At 43.1% G+C, this 19,089-nt stretch overlaps 1 protein-coding gene across 1 annotated transcript in view; it reads left to right on the forward strand.

Moving 5' to 3' along the window:
- KCP (kielin cysteine rich BMP regulator) overlaps nt 1-19,089 on the forward strand; it is a 622,724-nt gene that overhangs the window by 557,986 nt on the left and 45,649 nt on the right. Inside the window, exon 53 of the mRNA XM_078677796.1 lies at nt 1,987-2,129. Coding sequence (XP_078533922.1) covers nt 1,987-2,129 — 143 coding nt within the window. The remainder of the gene's footprint in view (nt 1-1,986; nt 2,130-19,089) is intronic.

Below are 19,089 nucleotides of genomic sequence, written 5' to 3' on the forward strand. Positions count from 1 at the left end.
ATCCTTGCTAGCCATCCTGTTTGAAGGAGGTGTAACACCCCCTGCCAGAGGAACCATTGTTCCTGACCTCTGAGGGAGACCAGCCACACGTCTACCTCCTGGATGTGTGCCATGTCGTGTCTTCACTTTTTTCTTCAACGTGGCACGCAGTCTGCAATGGCTGTTTGCATGTTTGGTGCTGAGGGATCTCTTAGGGTAACACAATACCTGCTGTAACCCTTAGATAATTTAATTAGCTTCCCTGCCCTAGGTACCAGAGGTACCATTTACTAGGGACTAAAATTGGTGCTAAAGGTATTACCAATTGGGGGAACAATTGTACAGTTTAAGGGAACGAGATCTGGTTCTGGGGACCTGGATACCAGGAAACCAGTGCACTTCTGTCAAAATTGCTTTAATTACTAGGCAAAAAGTGGGGGTGACCATGTCAAAAACATTCCATGTTAAGAATGGTGGCTGCATATAATTGCCATCATCTGACCCAGTCATTTCACCAAATCCTATCATGTCTTCTTTTACAGTCAGTGAATGAGGAATAAACATTTTAATATATTTTCTCCATATATGCTTCCCCCCGGCATTTACTTTCCCTCGCCATCCTCCCTATTGATTGTTGGTACTTACTCCTAGTGCCAGTCGAGTCCATGCAGACCATTCCCCCAAGTTAGAAAAATGAGGACATGTTAAAGGCTAGGGTCTATGTAAACATATATGAGAAAGTATCACTCGCTTCAGTTTGTTCATTACCTCCTTCTTTTATTTTCCTTTCAAAATGTCCAATTCACACTTGTTTCAAGAATTGTACATTTTATTTGCCACATGACTCTCGAAATTGTTGGGAAACCTCATCTGCACCTTAGCTCCCAACTGATGCAGCTCATCTATCTAAACTCCCACTGCCTTTCCTCAGTAGCACAATAGCTAACCGACTGTATTGTAAAAGAGATGCATTTGATCTCAAATGATTTTTCCTTCAATGCTCTACCCATTATCTGTTCCTTGACTGCATAGGTCTGAAACTTTGCCAAGATTTTCAAGAGTAATTGGGTGGAATTCAGCAGAGCTGCCCTCCGACGTGTTAACTGACTGCCATGTTTTTGAAGGCTTCGCCACTCTTGTTTCTTTTACCCCTTCAACAATATTCATGAGATAGTTCAGGTAAAACCCTCCACAATTCAGATTTTTATGAACTGACCTATTGCTACATAAGTCTATTCCTAAAATTCTTTAGTGGTCACAAAAAAATCCTGGCCACAATTTGCGACCAATATTTATTAACCAATTATTTGCTCATCTGTCCTTAAATATTTTTTGAGGAACCAGTTTCCATTTAAATGCTTTCCATATTAAATGGTTTGAACTCATTTGCCATTAATAAGATGTCTCTTTAAACTTCTTAACCCAATGTTAAATACCTCGCAGGAAAGTGTGATAGGATGTCATTGTAATTGGTGGTAGTTTTTTCATAGATCCATTGGAGGAGTTTGCATGAATGCCATGCAGGCAGGCCCCACTTGAGAGTGAGAGACTGAATGCATTCCAGGCTATAATATCCAAGTGTCCAAAAATAATGAAAGACATGGGGTGCACAGCAACGCACAAGGCAATGAAAAATAGGAGATATCCAGACAGGTGGTTGTCTCGCAAAGCCCGGCAGGTCACATGCCAGGTAGACCCAGAAGCATAAGTTGTGACTGACTCTGCCCTATACCTGCCACACCTTCAGTGGTACCATCCTTTCAGGAAGTCTCCAAATTTTCCTCCAGATAAAATAATATTTTAGAGGACATCACTGTAGTAAAACGGTGAGTACAGAACATCTCAGCCTGAGATTCATGATACAAGCTTGCTAAATGCCACTTTTTATGCAGAAGCAAGATAGTACTGTACCACCTCTGGGTGGTAGAGCGATGTGGTGGGAGTCACAGAATGATTACTTAATCGTCTCACTTAAAGTCTTTTCTCACATCCATCTTTTTAATGCAGATCCAAAAATCTCCTGCTCATACCGGGGCCAAATGTACCAGTCAAACGAACACTGGGAGGTGGACGAGTGCACCACATGTACCTGCGTCTCTGGGGAGGTGCACTGTCAGAGTGAACGCTGTCCGCAGGTCTCCTGTGCTTCGGTAAGTTGTCATTAGACAGCTCATTATTTTTGTCTAACTGAAAGACCTGGGTATTGACTGCACATGTGCTTTTTTGTGAGTCCTTCCTGTGCCCTTTAAATAGAGCAATGTATAATTCAGTATTTCCTTATCTGTTGATGTTGTGTTGCAGGTTACAACACTAAAACCGCAATTTCAAAATAAAGCTGGTTTCTATATTAGGAATGCCCAGTGGCATATATAAATATCGAACATACAGGATTTTGGAAATGTGGCTAGTGCAAAGCTTGTGACTATAGGGCCAATAAATCAATTTTATTTAGGCTCAAGCAGCATATTATTTGTGAAACCAAATGTGTGGTATATGCTCTTGTGTGTATATGCAGAAGGTTTATGTGGGCAGTACTACAAATAAAGCAAAAATAACGATTCTGTAACACATATGTGCAATAAGAAATTGAGACTTTTCATATGTTGTTGCCGAACACTTTTGGGAAAACCATGAGGGACTTTGAGTGTTTCAGCGTTCAACACATTCCCAAAGAGCCTTATAGGGAGAAATCGTGAGTTGAAATTGAAAAGAGCGGAATCAAAATTAACCATACTCATTGGCACAGAAACACCTTTGGGAAATAACTTGGATACAGAGTTGAATGTTCAACTAAGAGAAAGTTAATTAATCAGTGATAGAATTTAATTTTGTTTTTAATCTCAGATGTGTTGTGGGATTAATACATTTTGAGATAAGGAAGAATTATTTATATTCTCTCATGTGCTCTACATCACAAGTAGTATTGAATCAACATCTGGAGAAGAGTATATTATAAGTTTGTGAGCATTTATATTTTAGCTGTCTGACTATGCATATCATAATATTTGAAGATGCTACCTCAGTGAAGTTTTTCAGAGTATTGTATATATTTTTATGATGGACAGCAATAAGTATAAACATTGAGATAGGGGATAGATATATACAGAAAAGAATCCTATCATTTTTGTGCTTTTCTCCATTATGTTCTTCTTTATGCCACATAATTATAGGTAACAGATATGATTAGCATGGTCATGTATGGTTGATTTATTGTATTGTTTTGATAATTTTTAGGCATGATGAATATTGAAACTAATGTTTAATTGCAGTTTCACTTAATTCCATTCAGCAGCTTTATCAAAACACTCACAAAATAAAATATAACGCCTTAATTACAATGAAATAAAGAAAGCGCAGGCTAAATTTTACGAGGAAAGCTTTTCGCGGGCTCAAACACCTCCCATAGGAATTATTTACGGTGGTTAATGCACTAACCACCACTCAGGAAAGTAATATTCTCAAACAAGCCACAAAAGAAGGATGTAATGAAATAGCATCTTTCTTTCATAAAAAAGTGCTAGGTATTTATGATCAATTTTAAGGGAAGCCAGAACCAGTTCCTGGTGAGAAAATTGATGTCAGGGAATTATCCTCAAGTCCAATTTTATCTCAGTTCCCCAGGATGAACGAAGAAACTATATGTAACCTGATAAGAGTAACCAAATCAGGATCCCCACTAGACCCTACACCTCCATATATCCTATCCAAAGTGATAGATGTAATTCTTCCCTCGCTAGCAGAGCTACTCAATCACTCCCTAGACTTGGGATTTGTTCCCAAGATACTGGAAACAAGCAGTAATTAGACCACTACTGAAGAAACCCCATTTAGATCCAGTACTACTTGCCAATCTCCGACCCATATCATTACTCCCTTTTGAAGGTAAACGTCTGGAAAAACATTAGCTAGTTTTTTGGAGGATAGTGACATTCTCCATTCAACCCAGATGGGCTTCGGTACACATCAAAGCACTGAAGCTGCGCTTTTGGCGGTTAAGGAGGAGCTTAAAGCTCTACTAGACAATGGAGGATCCTTTGCTATCCTACTCTTCGACCTAAGTGCGGCGTTCGATACCGTTGACCATACCATCCTGAAAGATAGTCTGAGGGAAGTAGGAATTCAGTGTAGAGCCCTGGATTGGCTCACCTCTTTAAAATAGATCCCATCAAGTCATGGAGAAGGCCCGTTTCTCCGACAGTTTGCCATCTATATGTGGAGTGCAACAGAGATCATCGCACAGCCCTACTCTGTTTAACGTTTACGTTCAACAGTTGACTACCTTAGTGCAGCAGTTTGGCTTCATGGCTGTCTCTTATGCAGACGATACCCAGTTGATTGTCGCTCTGACAAATGTGCCTAATCCTGGAAACCTACAATTGGTACCTTGTTTGGAAAGAGTGGCCTATTGGATGACGAACTCCTGTTTGAAACTGAATGGCGACAAGACGAACTAATGATACTAGGGAACATTGCTATACACAGACCAATGGATGGCTGGCCAAATTGCTGGCCAAATTGCAAGGGCAACCCACCCTGATTCCAAATCCCCTATAAAAAATCTGGGAATGTGGCTGGATAGAACCCTTGCAATGGATTATCAAGCAAACCAGTTGTCCAGAATCTGCTTCAGGCTACTCAGAATGATCAGGAAGATATTAGCACTTATCCCGGAGCATTTAAGAAAAACTGTGATTCAGTTTGGACTATGGTATTACTCTTTTTGTAGGCTCACCTAAATATGTAATAAAGTGACTTCAGGTGGTGCAAAATGTGGCAGCAAGGCTCTTGTTAAAGGTTCCAAGCTACGTTCCAGTAAGAGAATCCTTTAAATAGCTCCACTGGCTGCCGACTGAGGCAAGGATTACGTTCAAATCCCTTTGCATTGCACACAGGGTCATGAAGAATAAAGGTCCAGCGAAGCATAGAGATCTCGTATCCTCTTATGTCCCAGCCAGACCCATAAGATCCTCTCAACTGCATCTCCTCAGCATGACAAGAATCACAAAGGGTAAGATGGGGAAGAAGATCATTCGCACATTTAGTACCAAAGCTATAGAATGGTCTCCCACTCAGTTTAAGATCACTTCAAGATGAACTCACTTTTAGAAAAAAACTCAAGACCTGGTTGTTCCCTCATTAACGCATTACTTGCACTGTTAGCCAGTTCAGCACCCACCAGTGCGGGGAAGCCCTTGGGCAGTCATGCGCTTTACAAAACATAAACATCATGCAATTTTGTTGTGAGCAATATACATGGAGTGATTGTCTAAGTGGGTAGGAGAGACACTAGCACTTGCACTTTTCCTTATGATGAGATTGAATGATAATGAATAAGGTTGTTATGGGAGAGGTGTGGCGCCGCGGCCAGGGAGACTGACGCTGGAATCTGGGGATCAGGGTTCGATCCCCGGCTCCGGCGGCAGGTTAGCCCAGCACCATGTGACTCTGGGCAATAGCTTGCTTTATCTTCCCGACGGCCCCCAGCGCCTAGAGACCCTTACGGGTGATTGTGCGCTTTACAAATGTGGATTATTATTATTATTATTATAAACAGGTAATGAACTAGCACTTTATCAATTTCTCTTGCATATTATGTGTTAATGAACATCTACTAAGACAGACGTGATGCTGTGTAAAGGTCAGGTAAATAAACTGCGTGCTATGATAGCAGGCTATAGCTGTCAAGTTATAGCATGGTTTATTTAGCACATGATTTTAGGAAATAGAGGAGCTAACTGGTGTATGATGACATTAATAAGATCCAGTAGGATAAAGAAATGAGATTTGTCTGCCTTGTGAATATCTGTCAAATTGCTAGGTTCCCATTAGAAATCTCCATTACTTTGAGATAATTGGAGAAGAGGGATTATTGACCAGAGCCATCTTAAATGCAGTGTACTTTACATTGATATTAAAGTTGATTTGGATTCAAAAATATGCTGGTAAACAACAACCATTTTTACTCGTTTGTAACAGAATACTGTTAAAAGAGATTTAAAAAATCCAAAAGGTCATGGTACTGTACTTTGCATTAATATTTTTATATTTGTATTATTTACTCATGTACTTTTTGTCACCATTCTTAGTAATGTACATTAATACATATGAGGTTTTTCATAGTTTTCTACATATCAACAAATGTTGTTATGACCTGGTCAAAAGTGTATGGAGAAGAAAAGGGCAACCTAGAAAGGATGTTTTTAGCAGTCTTAGGCATTCTAGGTGTTGCAAGAAAGGAATAAAGGACTACTTCCATGACTGCACTTTAAACAACTATTTGATATTAAAACTCTACGACCCAGGTGAAGGCTTTGCTAAAACGCATCGATCATGTTCTGCACTTTGGGGAAAATTAAGAAATGAAAATAAACAATGAACTAAGCGACTACTGTACCATCTTTCCTATCTCAGAGTTGCTGGGTGAGAATGTTGATGTCAGCACGGTGAGAGAATTGAAGAAAAAATATATATGTATCCATATATAAGTGTGTGGTTTTATATATATATATATATTACCTACTGGCGGTCCCCAGTAGGTATATATAGTTAGGATTTTTTCTCTATGGGTTTTTTGAAAATTCTATGTCTAATAACTTTGGCGTTTGTGGACGGAATTGGCTGAAATTTTCAGGAAAATGGCACATTTTGTTTCTGAGCAGCCCCTGAAAATTGGGGGGGGGGGTTCGTCCAGGGGGGGTCGAGAAAAAAGGGGGGTCCCAAAACGTGTTTTTAACATTGAGTTTTCCATAGGGCGGTTGGCCTCACTTTTAGCCCGAACGGCTGAATGGATTTGCACGAAACTTGGCAAAATTGTAGGGACTGGTAGCCCGATGTGCCTTTTGTAGGTCTCAATATATGTGCTCCAGTGGATTTTGAGAAATTAACGTTTAAAAAAAGATATATATCTGTAACAGCGGACCGGGCAGCGCTCCAGTTCGCGTACTTTTCGCGCAACGGAGCTTTGTGAAGCGAAGCTGATTGGTTCTCCGGCGTCTGTCAACATTCCAAACAGTCCGTAGCGGCCGCCATCTTGTCTCTCGGTAGGATCGAGAGACAAGAGGAGGCGAAAGGGAAGGGGCAAATGACGATAAGGGGGCATAGTAGATCCTCCCTGACCTCTTAGGTTTGATGTACCATTTTGCCAAGTTTGGTGTAATTCCGTTCAGCCATTCAGGCTGTAGACGTATCTAAATGTCAATAATCGAACGGCTGAATGGATTTGCACGAAACTTGGCAAAATATTAGGGACTGGTAGCCCGATGTGCCTTTGCTAGGTCTCAATATATGTGCTCCAGTGGATTTTGAGAAATTAACGTTCAAAAAAAGATATATATCTGTAACAGCGCTCCGCTTCGCGTACTTTTCGCGTTACGGAGCTTTGCGAAGCTGATTAGTTCTCCGGCGTCTGTCAACATTCCAAACAGTCCGTAGCGGCCGCCATCTTGTCTCTCGGTAGGATCGAGAGACAAGAGGAGGCCAAAGCGAAGGGGGAAATGACCATAAGGGGGCATAGTAGATCCTTCCTGACCTCTTAGGATTGATGTACCATTTTGCCAAGTTTGGTGTAATTCCGTTCAGCCATTCAGGCTGTAGACGTATGTAAATGTCCTATGGAAAATTGCATGGGGAAAACACATTTGAAAGTGTTGAAATTTAGAACCAATTAAAATGTTACTTTGGTTTTGTATTTGTGTGTGATGAAAGTTAATTGGTTATGTATATATGTCAAATGAGAGGAAACCACAGCCATTTTGTGATACTACTGTCTGAGGTACATTTGTGAGGAATTTTTGGTGGTGAATTTCTGGTGTTTGATTTACACAGTACTAACACTTCTCCTACTTTTAAAAAGGTGAGTTGTTAATTTGTAAGGGGAACTATGTTGTACACTTGAAGATAATTTGAAAAATGTTTTCTGTTATTTATTTGCAGTCCTTTCTGTTATACTAAATACTTGATAAAGTTAGTTTTATATTATGTATTACTAAAAACGATAAATGAAAGTGATTATTTTTTTCTGCAATTTACAGCAAGCAATTTCAAAATAAAATGGCTCACAATGAAGAGACCGTGGCAATTTCTTTTGAATTGTCCACTACATTGATTGAAATTGAGAGCACCAATAATGAAATATTGTCACATGCAGGAGATGACTTGTATGATTCCATTAGATTGATTGAAATGGACAGCACCAATAATGAAATATTGTCACAAGGAGGAGATGACTTGAATGATTCCACTACATTGATTGAAATTGAGAGCACCAATAATGAAATATTGTCACAAGGAGGAGATGACTTGTATGATTCCATTAGATTGATTGAAATGGACAGCACCAATAATGAAATATTGTCACAAGGAGGAGATGACTTGAATGATTCCACTACATTGATTGAAATTGAGAGCACCAATAATGAAATATTGTCACGAGGAGATGACTTGAATGATTCCACTACATTGATTGAAATTGAGAGCACCAATAATGAAATATTGTCACAAGGAGGAGATGACTTGAATGATTCCACTACATTGATTGAAATTGACAGCACCAATAATGAAATATTGTCACAAGGAGGAGATGACTTGAATGATTTTTTTGATCAATCTGTTGATGGCGAATTTATCGAATGTTTGGAGACCATAGAGTTACAAGAATCATCATTGCAGACATTTCTTGAGGAAATTGCTGATGAGGACATGTTACTAGTTCTTTCAAATTTAGAAAATTCTGAAGAATAAATTTATATTTAGAAATCAAAAATTGTTTGAGACATTATTCATTTTTATTTTTAATTTATGAGGTTGTAGCGAAGTGATTGTAGTATAAAATGAGACTTATAGTATAGAGTGCAACATTTTTATGTTACATGGTAAGTTTACTCATATTTACTTCCCTTCTGCCACTATATTATCTCCAATGTGTATTTGACATCTCTTCTTCATCTCCGGCCTCCTTTCTCTCACTGTGTGTCTCCGATGCATCTTATCGCTGCTATTTTGTGTAATTACAGAAGAGAGTAAAATAAAATAGTTCGGAACGTGAAAAGGGGGCAAAGTAGAGTACCCCTCACCCCGTAGGCCTTTTCAGGCGGTCCCAAAAGGATCAGTTTCTGCTTTCCTGAGAGATTATGGTATGAGTTCCATATACCACAATAATTTGCATTACAACATGCAAGATATCTATCTCCTATTACCAACTTTTGGAGATATTCGCGCTAAGCGCGAATATCTCCAAAAAGTTATACCTGCCCTGAGCAGTTCTTAGCCATGTTATCCAATGGGAGGTGGATAACATGGCTAAGAGCATTAGCTCGGTAATGCATGAATATCGCTGACTTTTTAGCGATATTCATGCATTGCGGCCGTTTTTTATCGCATTTGCGATAAACCTTGATAATAGCAAGGTTTATCTTCGATAATTTCTGACGATGCTTAGCGGTAAAAAATTCGTTGGTAAGCATCGTTAGCGATAAATATCGCTTAACTTTGGTAATATGCACCAACGTCTGTTAACGTTCGATTCGAAGGAAATGAGGAAGTGTTGAAAAACATTGTTTGCGCCATCTTGCCTTTTTTGAAATGCCACACTTTTGTCGTGCACGGCAGCCATTTTAGATGCCTTGACCAGACCCACTCTCTGCACGCTGTCGATTCGTAGCATGGCTCCCCACCCTCGCAAGCATCTTCCCCAGGCACTGGTCACCCCCGCTCTCTGTCTTATGCATGGGCAATAAACCTCCCCCCATCTGCGCTGCTCTTCCCTGAGAATCACACTCTGTGCCCGCCCGACACCTCCCTTTCGCCCTATTCACTACCGCACCCTCTGACACTCCTCTTCCTCTGTGTCCGATTGTCCAGGCTATCAGCTAGCCCTGCAGATGTAGTTTATGGCTCCAGCTGTAAAGAATCACCCCTCTTTAAAGGAGTTATAGTAGATCAAGGCCCACACCCGATGAGATCCGTCACACCACACGTGTTCCTACTATCTGAAAACCATCCTGTATTGTGATTGTGGAGGGGACCGAGCCTGAAGCGGAAGATTCCAGGAATGACTCTTTGTACATCAAAGTTTTGACAATTATGTGTCACATTAAAAATATATAGCACTCCAACAAAGTAGTAGGAATATAAAACTTTAATAACATATAAATATATACAACAAAACAAAAACAGTAAAAACATTTAAACAACGAAGAGACCGTGGCAATTTCTTTTGAATTCCTGATGAGGACATGTTACTAGTTCTTTCAAATTATGAAAATTCAGAAGATGTTGCCTGGGGGTGGGTCGTCAGTAGCAGTCTGTTGTGCGAATAGTTCCAAGGCAGCAGAACGCGCTGAAATCTAGATGGCACGAAAGTGATGTCTAGTAAGTTGCCGCCCAGCAAATAACGGCGTGGGGCGCCGCGGGGGTGAGTGAGTCCAGTAGGCACCACAGCTATTCTTACCGGCATTGCAGAATTACTGCTGGGGACAATGCCTGTGCTGTAGCAGGGTCACAGCAGAAACAAAAAGGATTCTGTTGAAGATGTTGTTGGTTTTCAATTTGAAAACAGTTCTGGTGTCAACTGCTATGCTAATGTAGTGGTTAATGTTTTGTTTTCTCTAGAAAATGTAAAAGAGGGGGAGGCAGTCCAAAGTTCCGTTAAAAGGGCAAAGGAAAGGATCGGTGGTTTGAACTATCAGTCAAAAAGGGGAGGGGGTGCAACAATTTTTCCTACCGGGTCACACTGTGCTTTCACCGGAACTGAGGTCTGCAGGATTCTAGTAATTCAAAGTGAGGCTGGCGCCAGCATGGGAGCGCCGACGTCCCGCGGATACAGTTTCGTCACTCCACGGGCGATTATGGCAGTCATTCCCCATCGGGGGTGTCTGCGGGGGTCGGAGACTCCCGCGGCTCCTGTAGAATCTTCAAGGTCGTGGAGGACTACGGTGGTGGAGTCAACCAGTGACCGGGCCATTTCTTTATGCTGGGCCCGCTCTTGCCAGGTCGACCGCCATTTTGAGAGTTCGGTAGCTACTGGCGATCGCGGGGTCAAATGAGCGGACGGGCTCCACCCTGCCGGGCGAGACGTTGCAGCATCGCCACAGTGGAAGAACCCTTTTCCGGGCGCTTGGAGCGCCGAGGGTGCAGGTGGGAAGCCTCCACTGGGGAGGCGGGAGAGGCCTGTTCGCATCGTCTCTCCCTCCCAGTGCACCCCACGGCGTCTCGCTTGAGATTTGTTATGGCCGGACCAGGCGATGAGGACGAGGGGGGGGGGGGGGTCGGAGGCATGTGCAAGACATCCCCCCCCAGTGTTGTCGCAGCCATTATTCAAGAGAGAAGAAGTGTCCCGTCCGTCTTCGGGCCGGGCTTCCGGTGAATGTCGGCCGGACGCCCCTGGCTCTGGCCCCATGAACGGGTTTCTTGGTTTATCGGCTGCAGCCGGATCCCGTCGGCCTCGGCCCCCCGACCGTTGGTGGCCGGACCGGAAGAGCATGTGGCGGGACTACCTGCAACTCTCAAGGGCCACCGCGGCCGGACTGGGAGAGAGAGGGGAGGGTCGAGGAGACATTTCCCCCCCCTGAAACTCTTCAGCGTTGTAAAGGCAATCCCCTGGCTGGGTCCCGCTGGCCTCGGCCTCTCCTCCGGCTACACCCTACGTTAGGATCTCCTGGCCGAGGCGTGGCAGCAGGATCCGCCTTATATGGGCTGCTCCCGGCTGGGCGTAGCCGCAACCCTGCCCCACCTTGGAAGTTTCCAGAGTGGGGGCGGATGTTCTACTGACTTGCATTTTCCCTAGTCTATCGATTTTTTTGGCGTGGCAGGCGGTGGGACAGCGAGGGGTGATTTGGTTTCTCTTACTGTTTTTCTGGTCTCTCACCACTGGCATATTTCTAACGTTTTCTTGTTTCTAGGACATTAATAGGTTTTATCATTACGTTATGTTATCGTTTCTTTGTTCGTTGTTTAATAAAAGTTTATGTTCATCAGTGGCCTACTGATTTTCGTTTTCCTATTCTTTTCTTTCCAGGTTGTTTCATGCTAAAGTTTCTGTTAACAGGATACAGTGATCACTTCGTTATTAATCCATATGTCCTTTTCACTAGGGGTGCTCTCTGGTCGGGCCAGATGACGTATCTCTAGTAAATGGTCCGGGTGAAACAGGTGCATCAATCAGTGGGGAGTAGATAGGCATGACAGATTACAACGGGGGAGAAAGGTCCGCATTACGTACCCTTTCACTATTTGCAAAGATTTTCCTACGTATATTTGCAAACAGGGAATACCTCCAAAAAGAACCAATTCCCAAACAGTCAATGTTTGGGGAAACAATCAATCAATGAGGAACGAAATAGGCACGACGTGTTAAAGGTTTGCGTTACCTACCCTTCACTATCTGCAAAGGGAGAGAGAATATTCCTATTGTTCCTCGTTTGCAGGCAGAGAAGATTCTTAAGAGAACCAACTTCGAACAATTCAATGCTCGATTCAAACAATCAAGAAGGGGTACTGTGAACACAAATGAACGCCGCTTATGTACATACACATTGGTATTATCAACAGGTTGTTCCTAATGTTTCTATTTTAGGGAGGTCAAAAAGAGATCCCATTAGTGGCCTACTGATTTTGCTCGATTCCTTTTCTTTTTTTACACGATTTTTCGCTATCTGCAAAGACTAAACAGAGTATTGCGACTCTGTGCTTGTTTGTAAATAGAGAATGAACCAAAGAGAACAATCAATCAAATGGAGAGAGAAGCAGGCACGACGGATTACAACGGGGGCAAAGGCCTGCGTTAACTACCCTTCACTATCTGCAAAGAGAGAGTACTCCTAATAGAAATGAGGGGTGGGGGGCAGCATTCAAAGCAGATCAGTGTGCATAAACACGAAAATGTTTTTACTTACCACGTACTTGACATTCGACAGCTTATGATATTTGCTATTAAAAAACCATTGAAATTCACTGAAAAAACCATAGGTTATAGACCATATATAGTTAGGAATTAGCATTTAAAAAACCTTATTTTACTCACACAAAACCATTGAAATTCCATATATAGTTAGTTGCACTAACTATATATCGCGCACCCGCAATCCACTGCTGATCATGTCACATATTACATCATTCATGACATGGTCAGTGACATCACTGATGACATCACTGATGACATCTCAAATGACATCACTGATGACATCACTGATGACATCTCATTTGACATCATTCTTGTGCTAATACGATAAACCTCTTCAGACTCTAATATAACCTTAGATACACTCAGTGTATACAGACACTCACACACTGCCACTCATCCATGGAGTTACTCACACACCCAGTCAGTCATGCAAAGAAACAATCTCACCTCCATTTCTTCAACTATACAGTTAAACACACCTTACTTATTGAAACATATACTAACACATATTTACTCTCTTATACAATCCCTGATACAAGTTCACAATGATCGATACAACCACTCACTCATTCAGTGGCTCTCATGCACAGTTATTTATATATGCCAACTCTCACATGTACTGTGTTTTACATATGTATTTAGTATGACATGTAGCATTGAGATATCCATTCACTCATCAATACACTCATGCACACATTCAACTGCCCATGTAGCTGTTTCCACATGCACTCTTGAACTCATACACCTAGTGAATAAACTGCTCACACATCTATGCACAGAGTCACACACCTTACAGCCACCCCCACACAAACTCAATCTCCCATAGAAATACTTGGGCAACCAATTAATAACACATATAGCCTCTCGTATAGCTAATGATCAACACATGCAGCAGTTTACATCACAACAGACATAAGGATGCACAAATTAAGACAGTTTAGTCACTAACCCATGCATTCAGTGAGACATATTTAATCACTCACTCATACAGTCAGTCACGCACCTACTAAATCCTTCATCCAGACACTTATACATCCACTCATTCTTCAATATGTAAGACATATTTTAACTTTACAGAAACATACAGTCACTGGATGTTGTCATCAGTGATGTCATCAGTGATGTCATTTGAGATGTCATCAGTGATGTCATCAGTGATGTCTCTGACCATGTCATGAATGATGTAATATGTGACATGATCAGCAGTGGATTGCGGGTGCGCGATATATAGTTAGTGCAACTAACTATATATGGAATTTCAATGGTTTTGTGTGAGTAAAATAAGTTTTTTTAAATGCTAATTCCTAACTATATATGGTCTATAACCTATGGTTTTTTCAGTGAATATATATATATATATATATATACAAAATATATCAATAACATATATATGTATACACAACATTCCTGAACTATTAACTTGCGCTCCATCGTGCAGGTGACACGGAATCTAGAGGACTTTTCACTCATTTCACTCATTATTAACGTAGCAGTGACACTTTGTATTTTCACCTTCCCCCAGCTACATCTAGTTCACCATGAATCCTTAATCATTAATAGCCATACTTACTGCATTGGAGCCTTCAGACCACAATGCTTATAAAATCACATATCCTCCCAACTTGTCAAAGAACGCATCTAAAAACTGTAAATACAGACTCCTCAAATCCTACCCAGAAACCTTTATCTCTGATCCTTTCTTCTGCATAAAAAGAGGAGGTGTAGTTAGTGATCTTATCTTCTATACAAAAAGACGTGTTCAGTGGAGGAACGCACTATATTCATTGCTCATTATCACTGTGTTCAAAGAATCACGGTTGTCCCCTCACCTATTTACATATTGAAGCAACCATCTCCCTTTACAATGATTCAATTATCCTTATCCAAATCTCTGTACACAACCTCAAAATGTTCAAAGATTTTTTTTCCCACCATAAAAAACTCGTGACTAACAAGAAATCTGCCCCCTCCCATAGCTGTTCCAGTTCCTCGGGCAATCCCCTTGACCCTCACACAACATCCTTTCCCAGCCATGACGTCTGTTTCGACCCTTGTCTCTTCATTCCTCACCCCTCGAGTGATATTAGCATACTCAACATCAACTTCTCATCATCACCTGGTTGGTCTGAGCCCCTCTTCATCATTCGCCAAACTAGTCTTCCTGCTCACTGCTCTCCCAGAGTAGCCAGCACTGAGGTACACACCATCGATAATCACACAATTACCCCTTCTACACCCTTGACCTATAACCACACTATCATTGACATGGGCGGATACTGAACTTCCAATTCCGGCTAATAATCGGAAGCCTCTCACTCCACAGCTCTCATGTAGCCATTGCTGCGCCCTACACCATCGCCCGCAAAAACTTGCTCCGCTTACCTCTCCTTGAATGGCTCCCCCTGGCCAACATTTTTCCAGCAATATCCTCCTGAACCCCTCCCACCCACGCAACCACCGGCGTCAAGTCTCGAATCCCAGCACCTACACCTCACTTGGACCCAAACTGGACAAGATCATACAGAATTTCACTCCTCACCTCTGAACTGGTGAAAAACGGGCAACTAAGCAATTCTCAGAAAACAAACAATCAAAATAACGCCCATCCCACTAACTTCTGCACCAGGCCTCCATCACGTTACCCATTCACAATGCTCTCACCAACCATGATCTCCCCTCACTCCAAATGGAAAACCTCACCCTTCCCCGATGAACCCACTTGATCCATTAGACCAAATGATCCACTGCTGACAAGGATATTCTCTCGCTCCTACGCTCTTATGACCCAACGTATGCCAACAATACACACAATAAGTTTCAAATCTAGACAATTCAAGTCGACCGGCACAGAGAACACAGAGCTAATCCCATAGCCTTAAACAAGAACAACCTCACACTAGTCACAACCTCACACACGACTCAAGCCGACACCAATTTGAAGCTTAAATGCATGCTTCTCAACTGCAGATCTGCAGTAAGATATGCAGCAGATATTGCTGCCCTCATCCTCATTCACGATACGGATCTCCTAATGGTGACCGAAACCTGGCTAAATGACTCCTCTGCTCCTACCCTTGACCTACTAGTCTCTCCTAGCTATGACAATATTACGTTAGACAGACCTAGTGGGCAAGCGGGAGCTATCGTCTAGCTATACCGCAACAATCTTGTAGTCAAACAAGTTCATTCCACTGCTCTCCCATCATGTGAATACCTATGCATTGAGGTTGCTTGTAACAATAGGCAAGTCTGCAAACTCCACTTGCTTTACCATACCCTGCGAGACAACCTATCCTTCATCAAACAGATTATGGAAATTATCTCCATTAAAGTCGATCATCACGCCACTCAGATCATCCTTGGAGATTTTAACTTCCAATGGAATTATATGAATAACCGATCTGTAAATAGCCTCACAACTTTCCTTATGGACTCCAATCTCACCCAAATATGTGACAGCCCTAAGCACGTCAAGGGAGCCACTTTAGATTTAATCATTGGTAAACCCAACTCCACGCAACTTGATTCTATTGTCCCTTGCGACTGGATGGACAACCACTGCATCACCTTCCTCATCACAGAATCTGTAGGTACTAATAAAATGCAACCAAAAAAACCCAAACATTGGCAAAGAAAATTGCGAAACATGAACCTGGATAATCTGACAACCCTGAGTAATAACATTTTACCCCCCCCCCCCCACCCGAGGATAAGTCAAATGTCCACGACCTCACTGAACACTCCAACCAATCTGTGACAAGCTTTCTAGACACAGTCGCTTCTTTACAGTTACAAAGAATACCTTCCAAAGTCTCCAAACCCTGGTATAATGGTAGTCTAAATGCTGAAAGAAGAAACCTGAGAGAATCTGAAAGATTGTGGAGATCCTCGTCGTCCCTTGATCATATCAAACGTCTGAGATCAAAACATCTATAACAAACGCATAAGAATCTGTAAAGCTAACTATTTCATAAACCAACTTGAGCAAGCTGAAAATCGACCAAAAAATTTTTTATAAATTGTTAAGCTTCAATCTAATAGCAAACTCAATCTTCCCCCGATGGGACCATGCCTACTGCCGAACTGCGAAGATTTTTCCACTTTCTTCATTGAAAAGACAACAAAAATGGAATATGATCTGCTTACTGCAATGGAGCTCCTGCAGATCTTACTACCTATCAGCCCCCAACCTCCCCAGTCTTTTGCACCTCCACTTGTGCCAGTTAATACCCCCAAGAACAATGCCTCTTGGAGCTTTTTAAAATCTTGGATGATAACACTATTCTAATAACTCTCACGGCATTGAGACCATTCAACCACTTCAGAGCCCCTCTGTGTAGGAAAGTAGGTTTCTGTTGCAGTAACCCCCCCACTTTTTGCATGATAACTGATGCACTTTTCCTTGGTGTGCCCTGGGTCCCGGCCAATCAGGTACCCAGGGCCTGTGTTCCTTCCCTAAAACTGTTTTGAAACCTATACCCAATTGGCATCTCTGGCCACAGGTAAGCCCCTGGTAAATGGTACCCTAGGTACCCAGGACACTGTGACCAGAGAAGGCCCCTAAGGGCTGCAGCACTTATTGTGCCACCCTTAGAGGCCCTGTACCCTGACACACACAGTGTGACCTTTGCAGGCCGAGTGTCTTGGTGCAGAACTAAACAGAGAGTCGACATGGCACACATCCCTTTGTGCCTTGCCCACAAACACACTGCCCTGGCATACCTCAGTCACCCCTCTAGCTGGGTGCACTATGCCAGTGGTGTGGGCACAGGTGTATGAGCCCTGTGCCCCTACAGTCCCCAGGACCATTCCTGGGCACTGTAGGTGCAGTGATGCCATTAAAAGTAAATGGTGCTGGGAGGTTGTCATTACGAACGCCACATCACCATAATGGCTACACTGAAGACTGAGAAGTTTGGTATCAAACTTCTCAGCACATTAAACCCACACTGATTCCAGTGTGGGATTTAATGTAAAATGCAACTTAGAGTTGCCTCTTGAACCTAACCTACAACCAGCATCCGGACTGAGAGGCTGCCTAGGCTGCCACACAGCAAACATGTTGCTGGACCCCTGGGTGGAGAGCCATCCGTACTACTGGGCCTGCAACAATGCACATCCTGGGACGAGGTGCTAGGTCTCCTCCCCCAGGAGGGGCAGGCGGAGCTTCAAAGACATGCCGCCTTTGTGAGCTTCTCCAGGCCACTTGCTGTACTCAGCAACTGGCCTGGCAGGAAGACAGTCAGGAAAAACAAAGGAAGGAAAGGGGGTGTGCCAGCCTCTGCCAACCCCACCCCTCAGGAGGGGGAGGAAAGGTAAAGTACATCTCTGGGCTCTCGCCATTTTGAGACTGGGGAGCCCTACCCAATCAGAGATAGGCACCTGCCCCCCTCCCACAGGAGAGGAGCAGGATAGGCGGTGTACTCACCCCAGGACAGGGACCCATTGGTCCCTGCCCTTGCCCTACCTGTAACACCCCTAAATTTAGTATTTAGGGGGACCCTGAACCTTCCTTCCTCAGATCCTGATTTTGACAAGAAGAAGAACAAGAAGAAAGAAGACCTGCCATGAAGCTGCTAACAAAAGGACGACACCAACTGACTTGGCCCCAGTCCTACTGGCCTGTTGATCCTTGAACCTGCTCATGCTAAACCCCGGCGTCTCCAGCAGACAGCAAGCTCGAAAACCCCGGAGGACCTACCTGCCTTGCTCATCTAAAGACTGGGACTCCCACGAGCAGTGGTTCTGCTCAAACAAGCAACACCCTTGGTGCCAGCCAGGAACCCCAAATCCAGCACACTCTGCACCCGCCGAGCCCGGCCTGTGCCTGAGAGAACAAAGATCATGAGGACGTCCCACCGGCGATTGTGACCTGAAATCCTCAACGCTCCTGATGACGCTTGCAGCCTCACAACAAGGCACCCCTCCAACCGCGACCAGCTGAGGGTAAGATTTCCCGATGTCACAAGACACCCCGGCGCCCCATGACCCCCTGTGCCCAACTCCTGGGTGTCTACCTATCCTTCAAGATCCCAACTTACCTCTCGAAGTGGTGGTCGCACCTGAAGAATCTCCGTCCCCGAGCCTGCAGCCTTTGTTCAACTTCCAGCTTTCCCATTGAATAACATTGGGCGCCCAAAGACCCAAAAGCACCCTGCACCCAGCCGCCCAAGTGCCACTGGGAGTGCAGCACCTATCCTACTGTACTTCCC

The sequence above is a fragment of the Lissotriton helveticus genome, chromosome 1_1 (assembly GCF_964261635.1).
Source record: "Lissotriton helveticus chromosome 1_1, aLisHel1.1, whole genome shotgun sequence".
Classification (NCBI taxonomy): domain Eukaryota; kingdom Metazoa; phylum Chordata; class Amphibia; order Caudata; family Salamandridae; genus Lissotriton; species Lissotriton helveticus.